The sequence below is a fragment of the Sinocyclocheilus anshuiensis genome, unplaced genomic scaffold (assembly GCF_001515605.1).
Source record: "Sinocyclocheilus anshuiensis isolate Anshui unplaced genomic scaffold, SAMN03320099.WGS_v1.1 scaffold821, whole genome shotgun sequence".
NCBI lineage: Eukaryota > Metazoa > Chordata > Actinopteri > Cypriniformes > Cyprinidae > Sinocyclocheilus > Sinocyclocheilus anshuiensis.
The window spans coordinates 401,888-422,999 of NW_015558606.1; the positions used below are offsets into that span (position 1 = coordinate 401,888).

At 36.4% G+C, this 21,112-nt stretch overlaps 2 protein-coding genes across 4 annotated transcripts in view; both read right to left on the minus strand.

Moving 5' to 3' along the window:
- Nucleotides 1-200: 200 nt before the first annotated feature.
- On the minus strand, nucleotides 201-7,496 carry LOC107680266 (cytoplasmic protein NCK1-like). Of its 3 annotated transcripts, XM_016476088.1 has the most exons (4): nucleotides 7,413-7,479; nucleotides 6,459-6,571; nucleotides 1,744-2,453; nucleotides 201-813 (listed from the first exon to the last, which is right to left on the minus strand). In XM_016476088.1, the coding sequence occupies exons 3-4, from the start codon at nucleotides 2,422-2,424 to the stop codon at nucleotides 619-621; spliced, it is 876 nt and encodes a 291-aa protein (XP_016331574.1). In that variant the 5' UTR covers nucleotides 2,425-2,453; nucleotides 6,459-6,571; nucleotides 7,413-7,479; the 3' UTR covers nucleotides 201-618. The 3 variants fall into 3 exon arrangements, with proteins under 3 accessions (XP_016331574.1, XP_016331573.1, XP_016331575.1); XM_016476087.1 differs by lacking the exon at nucleotides 6,459-6,571 and having other exon boundaries at nucleotides 7,413-7,496; XM_016476089.1 differs by lacking the exons at nucleotides 201-813; nucleotides 6,459-6,571 and adding an exon at nucleotides 1,029-1,063 and having other exon boundaries at nucleotides 7,413-7,496.
- Nucleotides 7,497-18,719: 11,223 nt separating this feature from the next.
- Nucleotides 18,720-21,112, minus strand: part of LOC107680231 (solute carrier family 35 member G2-like) — a 4,239-nt gene continuing 1,846 nt past the window's right edge. The window contains exon 2 of the mRNA XM_016476032.1: nucleotides 18,720-20,236. Coding sequence (XP_016331518.1) covers nucleotides 18,959-20,206 — 1,248 coding nt within the window. The 5' untranslated portion in view covers nucleotides 20,207-20,236 and the 3' untranslated portion in view covers nucleotides 18,720-18,958. The remainder of the gene's footprint in view (nucleotides 20,237-21,112) is intronic.

Below are 21,112 nucleotides of genomic sequence, written 5' to 3' on the forward strand. Positions count from 1 at the left end.
AGCATGGCCTCGCCCCCTTTGCTGCCTTTTCCCGAGGGCGGGGTTTATCTGGGTTTGTTACGTCACGAACCCGGGAAGTAACTTGTTGTAGTCCCTACCAGCCGTTTTTGTAGGCATTAAACTGCCAGAATTTTAAAAGACGATATCTCCGTTTGCATTGAACTTTCAGCTTCGTAACTTTGCAGATATTGTTTATGCTCAAACAGCAACATTAAACACTAACTAACGTTAAACAAGTGAAATCGCAATCAACCACCCCTTTAACACTCTTACCACTTCAAAACTGAACAATCACAATAAGCCTATAGCATGAGCATAAAGTACACACTAAGGGCAAGTGAGGAAATTATTTTTGGACTGCTGCACTGGAACAGCTGTACAATTACAAAAATAGCTTATCATCCTGAGTTTGCATTTAAATGTTGAAAATCCTAAATTGGAGCAATGCTGAAGCAAACACATTTTTACTGTATGTAATTGTAAATACACTAACATTTACATTTAAACATTTAATCAAAAGAGTTTCCACACTATCTTAATGCACAGTCAACATAGTTTCATATTGTTGCTGATGAATAACAGGGTTAGATGTTACAGAGTCTGTAACTCTTAATAGGCTCAGGTTAACGCTTTAATCAGGTACAGTTTATCTCCATGTTCACTGGTAAATATGGGAGCCTTTTTGTAATGTTCCACCAAATCCTCCATGGAGCTGAACTTGCGCTGACCAATGCAGTAGAATCCATCGGTTAGCTGCACCTTGAAATGTTTGTTCTTGTACACTGCCTTCAGAGAGATGGAGAAGTCGTTTGGCTGGAAAGTAAACAATGAAACGTTGTGTTCACAACAAAGCACAAATGAAAATGTTTGTGACTTTCTGCATAGTCTAATTATAGTTCACCCAAAAATTAAAATGTGCTGAAAATTTACTCACCCTCAGGCCATCCAAAATGTAGATGAGTTTGTTTCTTCATCTGAACAGGTGTAGAAATTTAGCATTACATAACTTGCTCAGCAATGGATGCTCTGCAGTGAATGGGTGCCGTCAGAATGATAAAAACAGCTGTCCAAACAGCTGATAAAAACATCACAATAATCTAGTTAATCAATTATCATCTTGTAAAGTGAAAAGCTGTGTGTTTGTAGAAACAACCATCATTAATGTGTTTTAACTTTAAACCATCACTTCTGGAAATCCATAATTAATTGGAGTCCATAATCCATAACAACGCTTCCTCCAGTGAAAAAGACCATCCTTTGTTGTCCTTTCACATCAAAATCAACAGACATATTTGTTTAGAACTTTCGCTTGTAAATGGTACTTGATCTGTGCATACTTCTCTCCTGATTCAGGCGAGACAATTAGGACTTATATTTTAACAGTTTAAAATTAAAAACGTATTAATGATGGATCTGTTTATTACAAACACTTCACAAAAGGTTAATTGATGGATTGGAGTTGGGTTGTGGATTATTGTGATGTTTTTATCAGCTTTTATCATCTTATTCTGACGGCACCCATTCACGGTAGAGGATCATAGTGAATAAGTGATGGCATGCTGAATTTGTTCACATGAAAATCACACTTTGCATGGCCTGAAGTTGAGTAAATTTGGAGTAACATTTTAATTTTGGGTGAACTATTGTATTAAATAAATGTGTAAAAAATGCTAAATGTCATGGATACCACCTGGTTAAATATAATTAAATTAAATGATCTCAATTTCAATTAAACTGAGTTACCGTAGACTCGCTGTCTCTGATGAGGAAGTCACCATCCACTCCCATCTGGTTCAATACCATCTCAGCCTGATGCCGTGTCAGTTTGCCATAGTACCATGGTTTTCCTCCAAACTTTCCGTCCATAGAAGGCTTAATGTCATAGTTTGAAGAAAGTGGTCCTGAATTCCCCAGTTCTCTATGTGTTTTCTGTACAACTGTAACATAGTTCTTGGGCACTAAACCCACTTGCCCATTTTCTTTTCTACACTTCCACCATTCAGGATCATTCTCAGGTTTCTCCAACACATCCATAAGTTCATCCTTGTTGAAATTCAGCTCCTCGACATTGCCGGAGCTGAAATGATAAAGTGCCTGTACAGTCTCCAGAACCTGAGAGCCATTGTTATTGTGCCCCACAGATGTCAGTCTGTCTTTAAGAGAGCCCATGGAGTCGCCCCTCATCGTCCCATCCACATCCTCTGTGACATAATTGGAGGGAAACCATCCAGAAAGGCCATTATAGGTTCCTCGCCACCAACCGTCACTGCACTTCTCCATGACGATGACCCTTGTGCCCTTCACCAAGGAGAGTTCATCGCCCCGCTCTGCGGTGTAGTTGAACTTCACCAGTGCGGGGAGATTGAGGTCATACAGTCGCTCATCGCAGTCATATTTCTCTGTGCTGGAGGGCAAATCTCGCATACAGCCTTTCTGCTTCACCTTCCCAATCCCTGGAGAAAAGAATTATGTAATATGAGCATTTGGACAATGATGTTTCTTTATAGCAAATGTGCTGTTAAGAAACATAATACTCACAAGCTAGCATAGTCTTACTTTACCTTTACAAACTGACATAATTTAGCTTTATAATGTGAAATTGTCAAGGTTACACTGCTATATTCATATGAGACCACAGTTAATCCCCAAACAAGACAAATCCTGTTATTTTTGTTTCTTCAGAGTTCAGTCCCTTGAAATTGAACTTGAAGCTCCTAAAAGTAACAAAAAATGAACTATAACACCTAGTCCTATTATGCAAACTTAAAAGTGAGGGGTCAGAAAGCTATTTTAATGGTTTTAAAAGAAGTCTGTTATGCTCAACAAGGCTGCATCAAAAATACAGCAATTTTGTGAAATAATATTATAATTTAATATAACAGTTTTCTATATTTTCCTGTGATGGCTAAACTGAATTTTCAGCAGCCTTCAGTGTCACATGAACCTTCAGAAATCATATGCTGATTTGCTGCTCAAGAAACACTGATATTATTATTAATGTTGAAAATAGTTGAGCAATTTTTTTTGAAACCATGATTCATTTCTATCAGGATTCTTTGATGAATAGAAAGTAGCATTTATTTAAAATAGAAATATTTTGCAAAATTATAAATGTGTTTACTGTCACTTTTGATCAACTGAATGCATCCTTGCTAAATTAAAGTGTTAATTTCTTAAAAAAAAAAAAAAATACATAGAGGTACATCTTATTCATACAATAAAAACATAAAAGTCCACTTACATATAACAATTTATATGTAAAGTGTACAAGAAAAAAAAAGAAAATATATTTTTTTGTATTTTCTACAGAATCATTATTTTCATCTGTCCCACTTTTGGTAAATTTGTACAACAACAATATTCCAGTTGCGCAGTCACAGACTGACAGCCCAAACCCTAATAATTTATATGCTACAGACTTCAAATCTGCAAATAATTTAGACCAACTATCATCCTGTGTCTTCATGACTTGAGTATGCCAATAATGTAAACACTGAGAAATTGACATGCCATCAATGTTTGACAGGTTTGCCCTCTTGCATAAACTGTTTTACATGACTACTAAATCAAGTCAGGAAAAACACACCCTGAAATTCCAATTTAGTGATTGGGTAATGAAACATCAATTTTGATCAGTTTAAAACACTCATTTCTGGGCCTGAATCCACTGGATGAGTCTGTGTGTCTACACAAATGATAAAACACACACCCATTCCTGTCAACATCTCATTCTTTTTTTGGAATAATTTGGATCATAATAAAGATGCAAAGATGCAGAAGCTGTTTTATAATCATTTGCAACTATTAGGTATCTACCAAGCCTCAAAACAAATGTCTCTGCATACACAGGAAGATAAAACATATGGAGCAAAATATGTATATCGTTCAAAAGTTTGGAATCACTATGAAAGTTTTAAAAATAAACTGATACATGTTCACCAAGGATGCATCAAATTAAATGAACTAATTCACCTGAAGTTTCATCTCATGCTTTCCACAGCACTTCCCACGGGTGTTATAGGCATTTAGGGCAATTCTCACCGGCCTCGCAACTGAACAGTTCCCATAACAGCACAATTTATTAGCTTATTTAAGTTTCAGATTAAACTCTGTCTAAAGGTCAGCAGCTTCCCAGAGTCATTTCCTCACTGTTGCTGATGAAACTGATTATTTGACACGTAGTTTTCAATGAAGCAGCCAGCTGAGCACCAGTGAGGGGGTTGTTTCTCAAACTAGAGACTTTGATGTGCTCCTCATTTTGTTTTTGTGCAGCAGCCGTCCACTTCTCTCTGTACTGGTTAGATCCAGTTTGTTCTGTTCTTTCTAGAGAGCAGTTCACGGAAAAGTCTTAAGAAGAACAATAGGCTGATGAGTTTCTACAGAAACATGTTCCTTTTTGACCTTTGTTGAAACTAAAATTGGTCTTCAGAAATGTGTGTACTCAAAACTCAAGCAATTAAAAAAATATATGTTTTACACACATTTTCAACAGTGCTAATAATACGAAAGTTGCCAGACCAGAATAATAAAATATTACATTTGACATATTTTAAAACTAATATTTAATTTATATATGTATGCCTTTTAAATTCTATTTTACATTTTTAATGATTAAAATAGAATTTATACATTTATACATTTAAAATTATATTTTACCTGTAAAATGTATCAAATATAATACTGTTATTTCAAAAATCAGTGGCACTTTGGTTAACAGATCTATGATTATTATTATTTTTTAAATAATATTTTTAAAATCGTCATAACTTTTGAATAGTTTTAGCATATATGTAGCTTGTATATGTAAATGGGGTATCTTTTTTTTTTTTTTTTAATTCTCATAATGATTCCAAACTTTTGAATAGTCTTTCAGCTGAAATATAGCTGGTGTATGTAAATGACACAATATTTTTTTGGTATACCACACAGATTCACTCATTCATCAACATATTCATCATTCCCTTCAACCAGAGATGCATACATAACTAGAGTTGTTTGTACTGTCTATAAAACACAGTTATAAGAATGCCCAAGAAATGGTAAAAAAAAAAGAAAAAGAAAAAAGGATATCTAATTTTTGCCCATCCATGAATATCAACAGGAAGAAAAAGCAGAAGAGTGATAGAAGAGCTTCCTGTAAAATAAACACCAGCACAAAAAAGTGGGACAGCGTGTTGAAATGTAAAAGAGCCTCGTGATCCAGTTAACTCATTCATATGTGTGGAATTACAGAGCTCATCTGCTCCATCAAATTGAACTTTCCAAACTCATCCGTAGCAGCCGCTGTATTCCAACGACCATGGAAATTTCAACGGAAATTCCAGACAACGGTAATGAAAGCAGGATCCACGCAGATCTTAACTGTCTTCATGAAGTGACTCAAGGTCGGAGCGTGAGGCACTGTGTCCTGTCTGCTTTTGTTTCATTTCCTCTGACAGCCAGAATAACGGCAGCTCAGCTTACCAGTCAATTTCCCAGTTTTCCACATGCGGAAAAACATTCAAAAGCAGAGATAAGGCAGAATTCATCCTAAAGTAAAAACCTTGGCAACACAAAAGTTCAATATGAAAAGAGGTTGGGAACAGCACTGAGATGGTCATAACGTCTTGGAGTGGACTTCAACTCAAAACTGAACAGAGATGCAATGAATTGGGTTTGTAACCGAAATGAGTTTGCATATGTCTGGCAAAGTTTGCATGTGGCTTTTTTCCAATTTCACCATTTTTCCAAAGAAGCATAACTGAACATTTTGGATTGACCTAATTTTGTTGTCATCAGTATTGAATGAGATCTCTCGCTCAGCCCAGGTTTTTGAAAAAGCTGAGCGTGATTATCAATGTAATGTGACCCGTGGCAAGCTGCATTCTCATATCCACGACAGGAACCGAGCGAACACAGCCAAATCACCCCGCCTTTGTTTCTGTACGGGCTGAGCTCACTCAACCAATGACATCATGAGACAAATAGCCTCTTCACAAACAGATGTAGCGTCCAAGAACTGTCAGCAAAGGTAGCGCCGTTAATTCTCAGAGCGACGCAACACACGCATCCACACAAATACAAACCCGTGATGAACTTCAGCATGTGTTTCTGTTCACTTTTGACCTCACAGCTGCTCTGCCCTTTTCTTTTCCCATTTCAACCAACGATATGTTTTGTTTTGTGGCTAATTTTCCGCAACAGATTTCTGAATGCAAAATTACACAACTAAAACTTGAGACATTTTCCTTTTGTGCTGGAATCGGTCACGCCTCAGTTTGGTATACAATAGCTTCTCCGAACTTCCACGGCATACTAATGCACAGACAGAGCGAGAAAGAAAGGCAGACATAGAGAGCAAGAAAGAGAGCTGGCAGGAGGCCATCAGAACAGCCTGCAATTTTCCCCCTCTTCTCTTGAATTTTCAAGTTTGGCTATTCAGTAGTGAGCAAACAAAACAAGTGCGGAAAAAAGCTAACGCAAATAAGGAGTCTCATCTGTTGAAGTGTTCTGTCCTGTTGCTACTGTTCTTTTGTCCTCCAAGATCCGCTGCTTCACTCTGCCAAGTCACGACGCCCCACTGTCTTGTCCACTGTAATATGGGAAATAAAACACTTTGAAATGCTGAATGTGTTACAAAGGGGAAGAAGAATGTAATGAGAGAGAAAGAAACCCCGAGTCAAAGGCCTCAATTATTCATTGCCTCACATCCTTCTGTTTTCCTGCGCTAGAAATCTGCTTTGAATTAGAGAGCTTCCGGCTGCCTTCACAGAGCAGCTCAAGTTGACAGTAGAGGAGATTGAGGGAGCCTGTATGGGTTTCTGCTTTGATTATTGTTTTTTAAGCGTGTCCAAGCAACCCCCGAAGGGCCTGGTGCTATTTCCTCCCTCTCTTATTGCCAATTTTATAGAAGAAGAAAGTATTTGAAGTACCTGAGTGCAGCCTAACTGCCCTGTAAAATGTATGTCAATGTGCTCGCAGTTGTGCGTATGACATTATATGAGTGGCTCATCCAGGTTTACAACCCAGAGACACACAAGTCGCCAAAAGAAAAACCAAATCATTATGCACTTCAACGCTTAATAATGTTTTCGTATTCTTAATATAATAGAGGAGAAACATATATTCTGAATAATACCAAACTGAAAAATAACTGTGAAGACATTATACTGTGTGCATTCAGTCTTTGAAACCTTTATCCGCCCACTTTCAGCTGATCATAGATGGCAAAATAACCACAGCAGCAGTTACAAAGGGCTGACAACACAAGTATAACTTAAAAATCACATCCAGTATGAAGAAACTCACAGAAACGGTTCTTTCTTCAGAGATTTAAGTCAAAAATACATGAATACATGGGAATGGCAACAACTGTATTAAGCAAAAGTGTTATTTTAGTCCTTCAATAGAAAAGATAATAAATATGCACTCACGAAAGAAGTGTTTGAAAAGGTTGGCCATATCATTCCCAGCTCTGCGAGCAGCCCCCCTCTCTCACACACTACGGCTCTCTCTTTCTCTCTTGGTAACAGAGGAGTAGCTATTCCATGAGAACTTCCTGAAAGTCCAGAGTTATTGACAGAGCAACTCTCCACCCCACACACATGACTGCCCTTAGCCAATGGCTGTCAAGGGGTCCTTTCTGTAGACTCTGTAGTGGCAGGCTGGGCCTCAAACACTTACAGGGTCTTCTGTAGAAACTCAAGGCAGCTATGCATGTACATCACTATTATAAGTTAACAGACAGAGTGCAGACTTATAGCTTTCTAATAAACATTGTACACTATGAATATTATTGGCTCTGTGACGATTTATAGCGCTTTGGATAAAAGTGTTTGTAAAATGTAATAATGTAATAAACATTTATGCATGTTCTATATTTACATTTACACATTTAGCAGGCTTATACTGCATTCAAGGTATACTTTTCTGTCCAGTACATGAATGAACTTGGTGTCACTGGCAGTTCAGGTGCAGGAGCAGTTATACCAGTTCTAGGACCTATATTTCATAATGATAAATATCACAGGTAAATGGTGGTTCTCAGTCACAGTACAAGTTTAAGTTGAAACACTAAAATGACTAACTGGGGTGAATTGAAAACTAAAAGTGAGCTATAAGGAAAAATAAATAAATAAACAATAGTAATATAAATGACAAAAACTAAAAATTAAACTAAAGACCAAATCAGCATGCTTGTCATGCTGCTCAGTCAATCAAATTCGAGAACCGGGAATGATTGTTGTATAATCACTTTTTATGACATATTTTTCCAGAACAGCCCTACAGAAAATATAAAAAGGAAAAGAAAAACAAACTGTGCCTTACAACCTCACAGTGATTAAGCCAAATTGAACAGATTAGGAAGAAGCCTTGAGAGGAACTACAAGACAGCGAAACCCTGGAGCTGACAACAGAGGACATTTGAACAACATTCAGCTCCCTGTTTACAAAGCTTTAAATGTTCCTATTCAACTTATGTCATGTTAAGAATTTGGCATAATGAACCTATGCAGTTCATGATCATATTATTACATTTTAATATCTGTATTCAATTTTATTGATATTTTATATGATGAATAGTTCTTATATTATGTTGGGGCTAATGTTGCATCTGGGTCATGAAACTAAACCAGATGAGCACCACTGATCTATAGATTAGAGAGTGAATCTATAGGCTGTACTGCAGTTTTATTGACCATATGTGGGTCTTCATGGGTCATTTAATAGTTGGTCCCCCAGTGGATCAATATTGTGTGTAATGTGAGTAAACGACACTGAACATGAGCAAGTTCTCCCAGCTCTCCCAGCTGTCATCTGTTTACAAACCTTCAGAGTTATTGTGAAAGAAAGGTTGTCAAATGTACCTCTGGAGCACCTGGTCCAGTGGACAGAGCTGTAATTTAAGGGAATGAGGTCACAGTTAAAGGGAGCCGAATTGCTTCCTGAGAGGAAGGTTCAGTGACTGAGAAAAGGGACAGGCAGGGCATCCATGCTATATATATGAAAAAGTAAGAGAGGGTTAAAGAGAGAAAGAGGCAGAACTACAGAGGCAGAGAGAGACAATAATAAAGATTAAATAAGATAACTCCCATTAAAAACTCTAAACCCCGATGGAAGCCCATTTCCACCACAGAAGAAAAAAGTCTATGCTTTTGTAAATCATAATTATGACATAAAAAGTGGTAATTATTACATAAAAAAGTCAAACTTATGGAATACAAACTCATAATTATGATATAAAAGGTCAAAATTATTACATAAAAGTTAATATTTTGAGTTAAAAAGTAATAATTATGACATAAAAGTCATTTTATAGTTATATTTTTATAATTACTTTTTATCTCATAATTTACCTCATAAATGAACATCGCTTCCTAGTTATTTTCTCTCATTTCAATTGATATAGTACATTCACTTTTCATTAATTCATAATTTTGACGCTGTCATAATTTTGACTTTCTATCTCATAAATATGACTCAGTATGTCATAATTTTGACTTTTGTTCCATAATTATAATTTAGTATCTCATAATTTAGAATTGTTTTATGTCATAATTATGACTTATTTCAGAATTATGATTTTTCATAATTTTTTACTTTTTATCTCATAATTGTTTTAGTATCTCATAATTTAGAATTTTGTCATAATGACTTTTTTCTCTCATAATTGTCTTAGTGTCATAATTTTTTATTTTTTACTACATAATTATGATTTAGCATCTCATAATTTAGAATTTTGATCTCAAAATTATGATTTTATATGATATGAAATGTCATAATTTTGAGTTTTTATCTCATAATTATGTTTTTTTTACTACATAATTATGATTTAGCATCTCATAATTTAGAATTTTTATCTCAAAATTATGATTTTATCTGATATGAAATGTCATAATTTTGAGTTTTTATCTCATAATTATGTTTAGTATCTCACAATTTTGACAGCATTCACTTCATCTGCCACGTCTGATTAGACAATGAGATATCTGGAACAATCACAACACCTGAAAATGAACCTCACTTTCACTTTATTTTCCTTTAGCAGCTTGAAAGGAAGGATAACAGAGCCCAAATAAATCACAAACACTTCAAGCGTTTGTGACCCCTCCAAAACCTACAAATGCATGGCAGCTGTTTACTATAGGAAACGCCTGCAGCTGCCCTGCACTGGAAACGAGGGCCAATGTGCTGGGCTTTGTGAGGATTTCATGCAACAGACAAATAAATAATGGAATAACAAATAAACATATTGTCACATGTCATTCAGTTTGGACTTTGTTTTCGTCTTAACCTGCCTTGTCCAAATACTCACACTTGCAGTCTTGCACTTGACCATTTGACTACTTGTATGACGTATTTCCTGTATTTGGCCCAAGTGTTCAAGTGAGCATGAAGACCACAAGTGTGTGTCGAACTTTTCATTACCTGATGGGACACACTTATAGTGTTGTAATTACAGAGTTTTATTATTATTTTCAATACTTTGCATTTTAAAATCAACTTCTAAATGTCTGTTCAGTAGTCCCTATAGATGACACAATTTAATTAAGTGATAAAAAGCAGTTGCAAATGTTGTACAAAAATAAATATACTAATCTTTGCAGCAATAAAATGTGTAGCACTTTGTTTTACCACCAAATTATATGTAATATCTTATTATTATTACTCCGGAGCGGTATTCGAGATAGTGTGGATTTAGTGTGCGTTAAGGGCACTGCGCTTTGGTATTTTTAAGACCTGGGACAGTCTTGCGCACTTACTTCCTGTTACGCGCACATGCTCTCAAGTGGCCAAGACTGCAAGTTTGGGTATTTGGACAAGGGGACCCGTTCCCTTTTCACTGAGTTAATTGTGTCATTCTGTACAGGTGTGTGTAGCTAATGATCCTTGTTTGGTCTGTCTATTTAAGTTCCTGTGTAAGTTTGTCCAGTCGCGTCAACAATAATTTCTGCGTTTATGCTACTCTGTGTGTTGGATTAAAGACTTTATAAACCTTCTTCTTCATCTATGTGCGCTTAACGTAGCTGTGACACATATTTAGAGACATTTGCATTACTATTTGCATTTCCAAAAACGCAAGTGACGAAATACATTACCTTTTTTTAAAGCTATTTTTCCATGATCCTGTTCCTATAAATAAATACCTTGTTCTATTTCAAACCATAAACTTAACCATAAATCTAGCCCTAATTACAAACTGGTCTCACAAAACCAGATTTTTGATGATTGGCATAAAGTCTGGTCCAGTCTGTAGGTTATCCTAGCCAAGAACAGGGGCCTGTTTCAATTAGGAGGTTCAAGCAACTCTGAGTTAAAACTTGAACTCTGAGTTGACTTACTCTGAGATGGGAGTTACTCTGAGTTTTCGGTTTCAGAACAGCTGAATTGAGTTAGTTCAATCGACTCTGAGTAGGTTGACTCTGAGTTAAGCGCGTGCACCACGACTATGAAAAGCCATGATCAATGGAGCTCCGATATTACGATTCACCATGGCAACAGCACCCGACAAAAAGACGTCTGCATACTTCAGAGCAAGCGGCAACCTTCAGGTCTCTGTCGTGAAACCAAAAAGTGGTTTTGGTCTATATAGCTAATTTTGCCTTTCATGACAACTGTGAGGGGGGTGAATATTTTTATAACTCATCCGTTTAAATTATATTAAGCCTGAAAGTTCTGCATAATTAAGGGCGTGGCCACTTGAGTGACAGGTGGATTACCGCTACTGACACTGCCATCGAGCTAGGTGGGCGTGGTTTCAGCAACCAGCTCCCGCCTCTTTGCCCATTTTCGATTATCTGTGAGTGACGGTGACGGGCTGCCAAGATGGCGACGGCCGGCTCCGCCCACTTTGAGCTTCAAAAATGCTTTTCAGAAACCTACGGGTGAATTCCATGTTTTTATACAGTCTATGTTTCAGAGTCGATACAAGTTTATTTCTTATCCCTGTTATAATATCACAGCTAAAAACTGGCAGAACGGTAGGTTATTGAACTAATAGGCTATTCATTTTCATGGTATCCCACAGGCAAAAAAAATAATTATAAACAAAATAAATGAAATAAAATAGGCCTAATAATAATAATAATTTAAGTGCATTTGTCTTATTTTGCAAATGATCTGCCAATAGGGTAAGAAAAATACGGCTGTGGCTATTTACACTAAGTGGAATTAGCATACTTTCTTACCGATAGATCCTATTTACAGTAGGCTAAGTGCAAATAGCTCTAGATGCTATTTACACTTAGTGAAAATAGTGATATATTCTATTTACCATGTAAAAGTAGTGTGCAGTTCTTTGCAATAAATGTAAATAATAATTAGATGCTATTTATACTTTATACTGGCAGATATATACTATTTGCACCTCATTATTGTTGTACATTAACAGGATGCAATAATAACATAGAGTGTAAATTATTTTATTTATTAAAATTAGGCTATTAAATAGATGCTGCTTATTGGGACAACAAAGCCCTCCCTATAGCCTGCCTACCCCTGATTAATACATTATCATTAAACATTCGTTAAGCAATTGAGTTCCACTTTTCCGATGTGATATGTGATGAGAAAAGGAAGAAAAGTGAGTTTGGCAAAAGACGGGTTTGAACCCTAATCAATCTCATCATATGCTACATCCACGTGCATTACTCTCCAACCTACGCCACTGCAGACACCTTGTTTGACACTGTCCAACGAGATGAAATGAACATGACACAAGTGTGTTTATTCTCAAAATTTAACGAATGTTTTCTCGAAACACAGTTACTTTTTTTCTCGTAATTTAATGAGTTTATTCTCAAAATTTTATCTCAACTTTTTTTTTCTCGAGAGTTAACTGTTTTCTCGTAATTTAATGAGTTTATTCTCAACATTTTATCTAGACTTTTTTTTCTCGAAATTTAACGATTCTTTTCTTGAAACATAACTTTATTCTTGAAATGTAATGAGTTTAATCTCGAATTATAATGACTTTAATCTCGAGATGGTTTTATTTTTTTTATTATTGCTTGGCCCCAATCTTCTTCTTTCCAAAAAGAGGACAGTGGGTGCGGGCGGGCCATGGCGGGGGTCTGGGGTGTGGTTGGTTGGTTGGTGGTTAAAGTAATGTCGAAAGCGCCCAAAGTAACGCAATCTCAAACATCAAGACTCAAAATATGTCATTTCCATACCTAATATACATATTTTACAGTCACTGGTGTGCATATTTATCATAAACACAGCTAAAAAGCTACCAGTGGCCGTCCTTCACAAAACTTAACATCTAGAACAGTTTTATCATAGGTAGAATGCAAAATACTTTAATACAAGCATTTCAGTCAAATTTAATTTATGCAACATTTCAAACCTTTAACCCACGGGGGGAAATCAAGCCATGGCAACAGTTTAAAAGTAGCCCAATTCCATTGGAAAAAAAAAATGCGGACTTGACAACCCTGCATCCAACACAAGCTGCAGGAGTCAGATTTGACTGATCACGGGTTGAGAGGAGAGATGGCTGACAGACCATGCTGGAGGATTTGCTGCTCAACAGATCCTGAGCTCAATGACAAATATCTAATCTTAAAGTGAAAGTGAACAAACAGCGTGCTCATTCAAAAGAGATTATATTCTCCGCATATTGATAGCGGCCCCGTGATTTGCGAAAATTATATGCAATATTAGAATGTTTGCGGGAGTGGGCGGGACTGGACACAGTCTTCTTCAGGGCTCTAATACAAAAACGCACACTATGAATGGCGACTGTAGAAAGCAAAAGTCGATTCCCGGACATTTTGGGCGATTTAGAAATGCAATGATTTAGGACGCATTTTTCAAGGTCCAAAAAGAGGACATGTCCGGGAAAAAGAGGACGTATGGTCACCCTAGTGTAAATTATTATATTTATAAAAATTATAAATACTTCTATCATTATTAAACACTCGTTAGGCACGTTACTTCCACTTTTAGAACATTTTCTTCATTTTTATTGAAAATAAATTCTAATGTGATATGTGATGGGAAAAGTGAGAAGAGCGTGCTCGGCAAAAGGCGGACTAGAAACAGATCAATCGCGTCACAAGCTAGTTCTCCACGCCCAATGCACTACTGCCTAGACCACTGAAGCCATTATTTGCACGCCTCGTATTTAACATTGTGTGACATTGGAGGGCGGAGCTACTGTAAATTTGCATTTAGTAATAGACACTCCGAATAATCTTGTTTTCCATTTGCATTAAGATTATTTTTATTACCACACTGGCAGATAAGTTTAAACCACCCCCAAGAAAAGCACTTTTGCAGCGTGCATGAAAGTATTTAAACATTGCTTGCACTTTAAAAAGGGGGAAGAGACCGTAAGAAACTCTGAGTTTACCGAAGAAAACCTGCTCCCGACCAGGTTAGATTCACAGAGTAAGTTACCATGGTAACTGACTCTGAGTATAAGTTACCTCCCTTTCAGAAACGGGCTTGACTTACCCTGCTTTCTCGGGTTTGACATACCTCCCATTAAGCCTGTCACGATAACAACTTTTTGTTGTGCGATTATTGGCCCAGAAATAATTGCGATAAGTGATATTATTGTCATTTAAAAAAACATTTTATGCCACTGAATATATAATCAGAATGTAACAGCATAATAATGCAAGAAGGCCTACACACTTCCAAATGACAACAAACTTTTAATTTTTAAGAATATTTAGATAATGGAAATTAAGTATCAAAACATTAGATACCTTAAAAAACCTGAATAAATAGTAAATAAACATTTTCTAACAAAAATTGCGCGATAAGTCGATATATTGATTATTGCGACAGGCCTACCTCCCATTCTGAAACGGAAAACTCAAGAGTTTCCCTCATTTCAGGGTTAACATACTCTAGTTTTCACTTAACTTCCTTTCTGAAATGGACCCCAGATCTGCCAGACCAATATGATAACACTGATATAGCAATAAATAATAGACCAGTGTAAAAAAAAAAAACACACACACACACTTTGCTGTGTCAATCCATGATCAGCTGTACAGAAAGCATTGATGAAATAAGAAGGAATTTGTGTACAAAATATAAATGAACAATTCATGAATTATGCACATGAAGTCTGGTCTGCTACAGTCTGATATATATGTCCTCAGGCTCCACCTCAATAAAAACAAATGTTCTCAGTTAACTGCTGGACCACTGCATCATTTCAACTTCTGACACTGATGAGGCAGAGTAAACTTAAGAGTGAAAAGTTTCTAAATTACAAACTATCAGAAAAAACGGCATAATCAGATTCTTTTCAGGGGATCCACAAATCATCTGGCATGCCTGGAAAGACCTTGATAAAATCAAATCAATTAAAATCAAATAAAATCTCAGACCGCAGTGAAAAACTGTGGACAGGTCTTTGCAAAGCTACTTTTTATTTTATTATTTTTATTTGATATTATTTTGTATTATTTTGTCGCATAGCGTGAGATTTTTTTTTACTAAGTTCAAACACATCAGAGGATCCTTTAAGAATGTATAGCTGTTTGTCTGATGAACATGTTTTCAAGCGATGTGTTTTCTTAAATCAGGAAACTCAGTGAACAAACTCTTAAGAATTAAAAGTCCATCTGTGAGTGATATTGTGAGAAGAAGTCCACTGAGCAAGAGACCACATCTGCAACTTATGATGCCTCTGAGCAATCACTTCTCTACAGTCAGAGAGCTAAACTCCAGCACACACTCAGATTTCAGTGAGCCAGCAGGCTGCCATTAGTTGAAGCAGCGGTAACAGCACTGCTTGTCATAGGTCCTTGATCCAGACTTGTATATTTCTCAAGGGAGGCAATAAATGCTTGCACATGATGTTATGGGATGAACTTCAGGCCTGTGCTGATGATCAGAAAACCCACAAATCTAAGCCTACAAATTTCAATGCACTGACATGAATGTGTTTGAGTGTGTTTGTTATGACGACATGGTGCACACTGAGATGATGCCATACAGTCCACAGGTAAAATGTAGAAAAGATCTGATACTTCGCACTACCACTTACATATTGGCTTTTTTAATTTTAAACTTAAGCATTAAATTAATTTCAAACATATTTATTTATACATTTTAATGTATGATTTTTAGCATTTTTAAAATCAATTTTTGAAGCAACATTATTAAAATATAAATTCACTAGCTTCATTCAGTTTTAATGTAATTATTTGGCCATTCCTACCACCTTGTGATCACTGTGGAAAAGTCCTATAAAACTTTCAAAACACAGACAAACATTATTGTGCTTGGAGAATTTGTTTTCTTTTTATAACTTAACAAAAATGGTTAGAAGCTCATAAAAATGCACAGTGAAATTAATACATGCTTTTATTAAAGAGAAAACAAATCTTTGAAAATATTTCAGTTTGAAACAGTATTTGAATGTGTTTGAGTGTGTTTGTTATGACGACATGGTTTGCACACTGAGATTATGCCATACAGTCCACAGGTAAAATGTAGAAAAGATTTGATACTTCGCACTACCACTTACATATTGGCTTTTTTAATTTTAAACTTAAGCATTAAATTAATTTCAAACATATTTATTTATACATTTTAATGTATGATTTTTAGCATTTTTAAAATCAATTTTTGAAGCAACATTATTAAAATATAAATTCACTAGCTTCATTCAGTTTTAATGTAATTATTTGGCCATTCCTACCACCTTGTGATCACTGTGGAAAAGTCCTATAAAACTTTCAAAACACAGACAAACATTATTGTGCTTGGAGAATTTGTTTTCTTTTTATAACTTAACAAAAATGGTTAGAAGCTCATAAAAATGCACAGTGAAATTAATACATGCTTTTATTAAAGAGAAAACAAATCTTTGAAAATATTTCAGTTTGAAACAGTATTTGCTGTTATTTTTTAAAGACACAACAGGTACATTCTCAGATTCCTGTTTCTGAAAAACAAAGTGTTGTAAGTGAAATTATTATTAAATGAACAATCATATGTTTGCATGGATCATGCATTGGCTTTTTTAATCCAAGAAAATGCAATGTTACTTTGTCAAATATTTTGGATCTGCTGCAGACTATGCAACCTTTTGACTTTAAGCTCAAATATGAGAATGCCTTGCCAAAACATATTATTACAGTACAATGGTTAAAACTTCTTCATTTCTGAGTAAAACTCTGGAGTGAATAAGTACATGACTGCATCGGTCATCAATATTTCGCAAACTGGAAATCATGGCATCATATGCCAACAGAAAAGCTCTGGCAGACACCAGCCTGAATCACTGTTGCAAACACTGATTTGATTCACTCACACAAGCTAATCAGGTTGTGCCAAAAATTGTTGCTCCACTTCTCAGGGCCATATAGTCACTAAATACCAACAGAGGGCACTATTGACCATGCCAATTTTGAAAATAGTGCATATTTATGAAAAGATCTCGTTGTCATTGCAGCTCCTCTTCACAGACATTTATTTTGATGTACTACCTACTGAAACATGATATGACATAGCTAAACATGGATAATTACTTCATAATGGGCGAGAAGAATCAATAACCTTTTCTAGCTTCACATAATACAACAGTCAAAGACAACTTCACAATGGCACTTCATCAATGAATAAACTTTACATAAACTTTACATATATATTTTTCTCAAACATTCACAATAACCTCAGTCAGAGGTGCCCTCTTAAAAATTAAGATTCCAAATGTGATTTTTGCAGTGATGCCATAGAAGAACCATTTTTGGTTCCCCAAAGAACCTTTCTTAAAAGATCAATTTTTTTCTTAGTATGAAGAACATTTTAAAAATCTAAAGAACCTTTTATGCAATGTAAAGGTTCCATGGATGTTAAAGGTTCTTCATGGAACCAGATGCCTGTAAAGAACCTTTGTTTTTAAGAGTGTGGGTACCATTACAGTTTTTTAAAAATGGTTACACACAGTTTTTTCAACTATAGCTCTATTTCTCAAAACTCTACACACAAAACCAAAAAACACACACACAACATGCAAAATGTCACACATATCTTGCAAAAGCAAACACTTCATTCAAAACTATTTAACTCTTCTAAAAATGGTAATTTTGCATAGTAACTGTACACACAAGCATAAAATAATTATCCACATACACGCTAAACTACACAAATGTGAAAAATGTAAAACACTACTCTCGTGTGTCTTTTGCTTGTTCAGAGTGCAGTGGAGTGAACATGAGTTTGTCATAGCTCTCACACATACATGCATATGCACATATACACTGTATATACAGTACAGTACGTATGTACAACTGATGAATTTTACACAGTTATGCAACTGAACTGAATCAATACTGAACTGACTTGAGCTGTATAATGACACTATTGACTTGCTGCTTTGAATTTAAATGTGAAACTATTGTGAAGCTGCTGTGAAACAATCTATATTGTATAAAACGCTTTAGAAATAAAGTTGACTTTCTGACTTGGATTGTATGCATATTCAGTGTATATGTGTGTGTGTGTGTGTGTGTGTGTGTGTGTGTGTGCCTATGTATGTATTGTACATATACACACACATATACAAACACATATTATATATATATATATATATATGCATATTCATATATACTGTAAGCAGAGTTTTGATTTCTAAGTGAAGAAATTATGTTTAAGTGTTTTCACACATGATCACTGGCTGTAGGTCATCAGTAAATGAGTGTAGCATTGAAATAGCAGTGTTTCCCAAATGAAACAAAAGAGCTGTTAGTTTTGAATGATGTGTGCAATGTAGAGAACTGTGTTTAGAGTTTTGAAAAAAGTTTGTTTTACAATAGCAAACTGAGTTTAACGCACGTAATGTCCTTGTCGTTTTGCAGACTTGGTCTAAAGATTAGGTATATGAGTGAATGGTTTCACTGAGTGAACCTCAAGTACCACTTTTAGTGTCTAAGCAATTTTAAAAAACTGTAATTCAAGGCCTGAAAAATCAGACTCAACAAAAATATCTATAAAACAATAACTTTGATCACTTTATCGGTGAGTCGAGGATCTCTTCATACTCCTGTCTTTTGCTCTTGCCCACCCAGTAAAGCTTTACGGCCGTCAGCACCACAACACTGATGATGATGATGAGACCCCCGATGATGTCATACACTGAGGGGACCATGTGGAGCACAATCAGCTGCAGAAGCATAGCCACAACAATCTCCATATGCTGAACGGTGCTGACTAGTGCAGGATGGAATTTGTTGAGGGCGTAATAGACCCCCAGGAATGCCACAGTGGAGCAGACGCAGACGCCGATTAGATAACCCCACGTCTCTATATCATGTGGAATGATGGGCTCCTGCAGGATGAACATAGTGGACACTCCCCACACGGTTCCGGTCCAGCCGAAGGTGAAAAGTGCAGCCCACATGCTCACCCTCTCTTTGATGGCGCGGTATATGATCATGGACAGGGCCGCCATTAAGCCTGCCATCACCGTCATAGTGTAGCCGAAGGCCTCCTTCCAGAAACCCAGAGATCGGTGCTCGCCTACGATGTTGGGAATCATGACCAAACAGAGGCCGAAGACGCTACTGACAACCGTCACCACATCTGTCATTCCTAGTCGCTCATCGATGAGTAAAAATGCCAGTATGGCGCTGAAGACCGTTGTGGTGGCTCTCCACATGATGGCGCCATTGCTGGGCGGGACGATGGCAAAGGAGGTATACGCACACGTGATGGAGATGACATTGCACACACCATAGAAGAAAAGACGCAGTCTGTAGCCTTGAGGCCCGAAGGGAGGCTCCTGGTAATAAAACACCACCGCGATGGACAACACCTGGATTATGGAGCGGATAAAGAGAAGCTCTAGCGATGGCACCCTAGAGCGGTCGGCAGCTAGACGTGTGATGAGAGCCACGCTGCCGTGGGCCAGAGCTGCCCCAAACAGAGCAGCCCACGTCATGCGTGAGGCGAACACAGAGGCCTCCCCGAAGCTCTGCAGCTGACCTCCGACCCCTTTCTCCTTTTGATCCTCAGCCGGTTTGGACCGACTGTCAAGCGTGCCAAAAAAAGTCCTGCCTGACTTGCTGTTAGTGAGGTGCTTCCTGTCTGAGGTCTCTTCGACAAATGAGCCGAAGTCTTCAAAAGATGGAGCATCATCATAGCCCTCGTCTCCAGGCTGGGGAAAGTGAGTGGCGTATTTGACCGTCACTGTGTTTGGGTGGATTTTGACTCTCTTCTTGGAGCCAATAAGATGTTTTGATGGTGAATCATCCATTTTCTTACAATACTAGCTGTTGAGTAGCTCCTGTATGTAAAAAAAAAAAAAAAAAAGATGCACAGCTCAATATCTCAAGCAATGTTTTTAAACTGACAGAAATTTCACGGAGACTTCTCAAGTAAAGCTATGACATATGTGACCCTGGACCACAAAACCAGTCTTAAGTCGCTGGGGTATATTTGTAGCAATATCCAAAAAAACATTGAATGGATCAAAATTATTGATTTTTCTTTTATGCCAAAAATTATTAGGATATTAAGTAAAGATCATGTTCTATGAAGATATTTTGTAAATTTCCTACTGTAAATATATTAAAACTTAATTTTTGATTAGTAATATGCATTGCTAAGAACTTCATTTGGACAACTTTAAAGGCAATTTTCTCAATATTTTGATTTTTTTGCACCCTCAGATTCCAGATTTCCAAATAGTTGTATCTCGGCCAAATATTGTCCTATCCTAACAAACCATACATCAATGGAAAGCGTATTTATTCAGCTTTCAGATGATGTATAAATCTCAATTTCGAAAAATTGACCCTTATGCTGGTTTTGTGGTCCAGGGTCACATATAAGTGTCCTGGTGTTCTGTAAGTATTTTTGGATCTGGATTAATGATCATTACTCGCACTGACTTTACCACAGCATAAAACCTAAAGGCAAACTCTTTCTTTACAAAAACTGAAATTAGTTTATATTACATGCTTTTTAATTTTACATGCAGGTAAAAACTGTAATACTGAGAAATATTATTACAATTTAAAATAACTTAATATACAGTTAAAAAATGTAAGGTCTTTTTTTTTCAAAAACATTAAAACTTTTATTCAGCAAAGTATTAATTTATATATATATATATATATATATATATATATATATATGTGTGTGTGTGTGTGTGTGTGTG

What these genes read in the sequence shown, in the direction of transcription:
- LOC107680266 (XM_016476087.1), bottom strand. Translation starts at nt 7,440, where the DNA reads ATGGCCAACCTTTTCAAACACTTCTTTC. An exon ending in CCTTTTCAAACACTTCTTTC is followed by an intron (nt 2,454 to 7,412) that starts GTGAGTGCATAT and finishes TCTTTTCTCCAG; the next exon opens with GGATTGGGAAGGTGAAGCAG. An exon ending in TCAGAGACAGCGAGTCTACG is followed by an intron (nt 814 to 1,743) that starts GTAACTCAGTTT and finishes TTTACTTTCCAG; the next exon opens with CCAAACGACTTCTCCATCTC.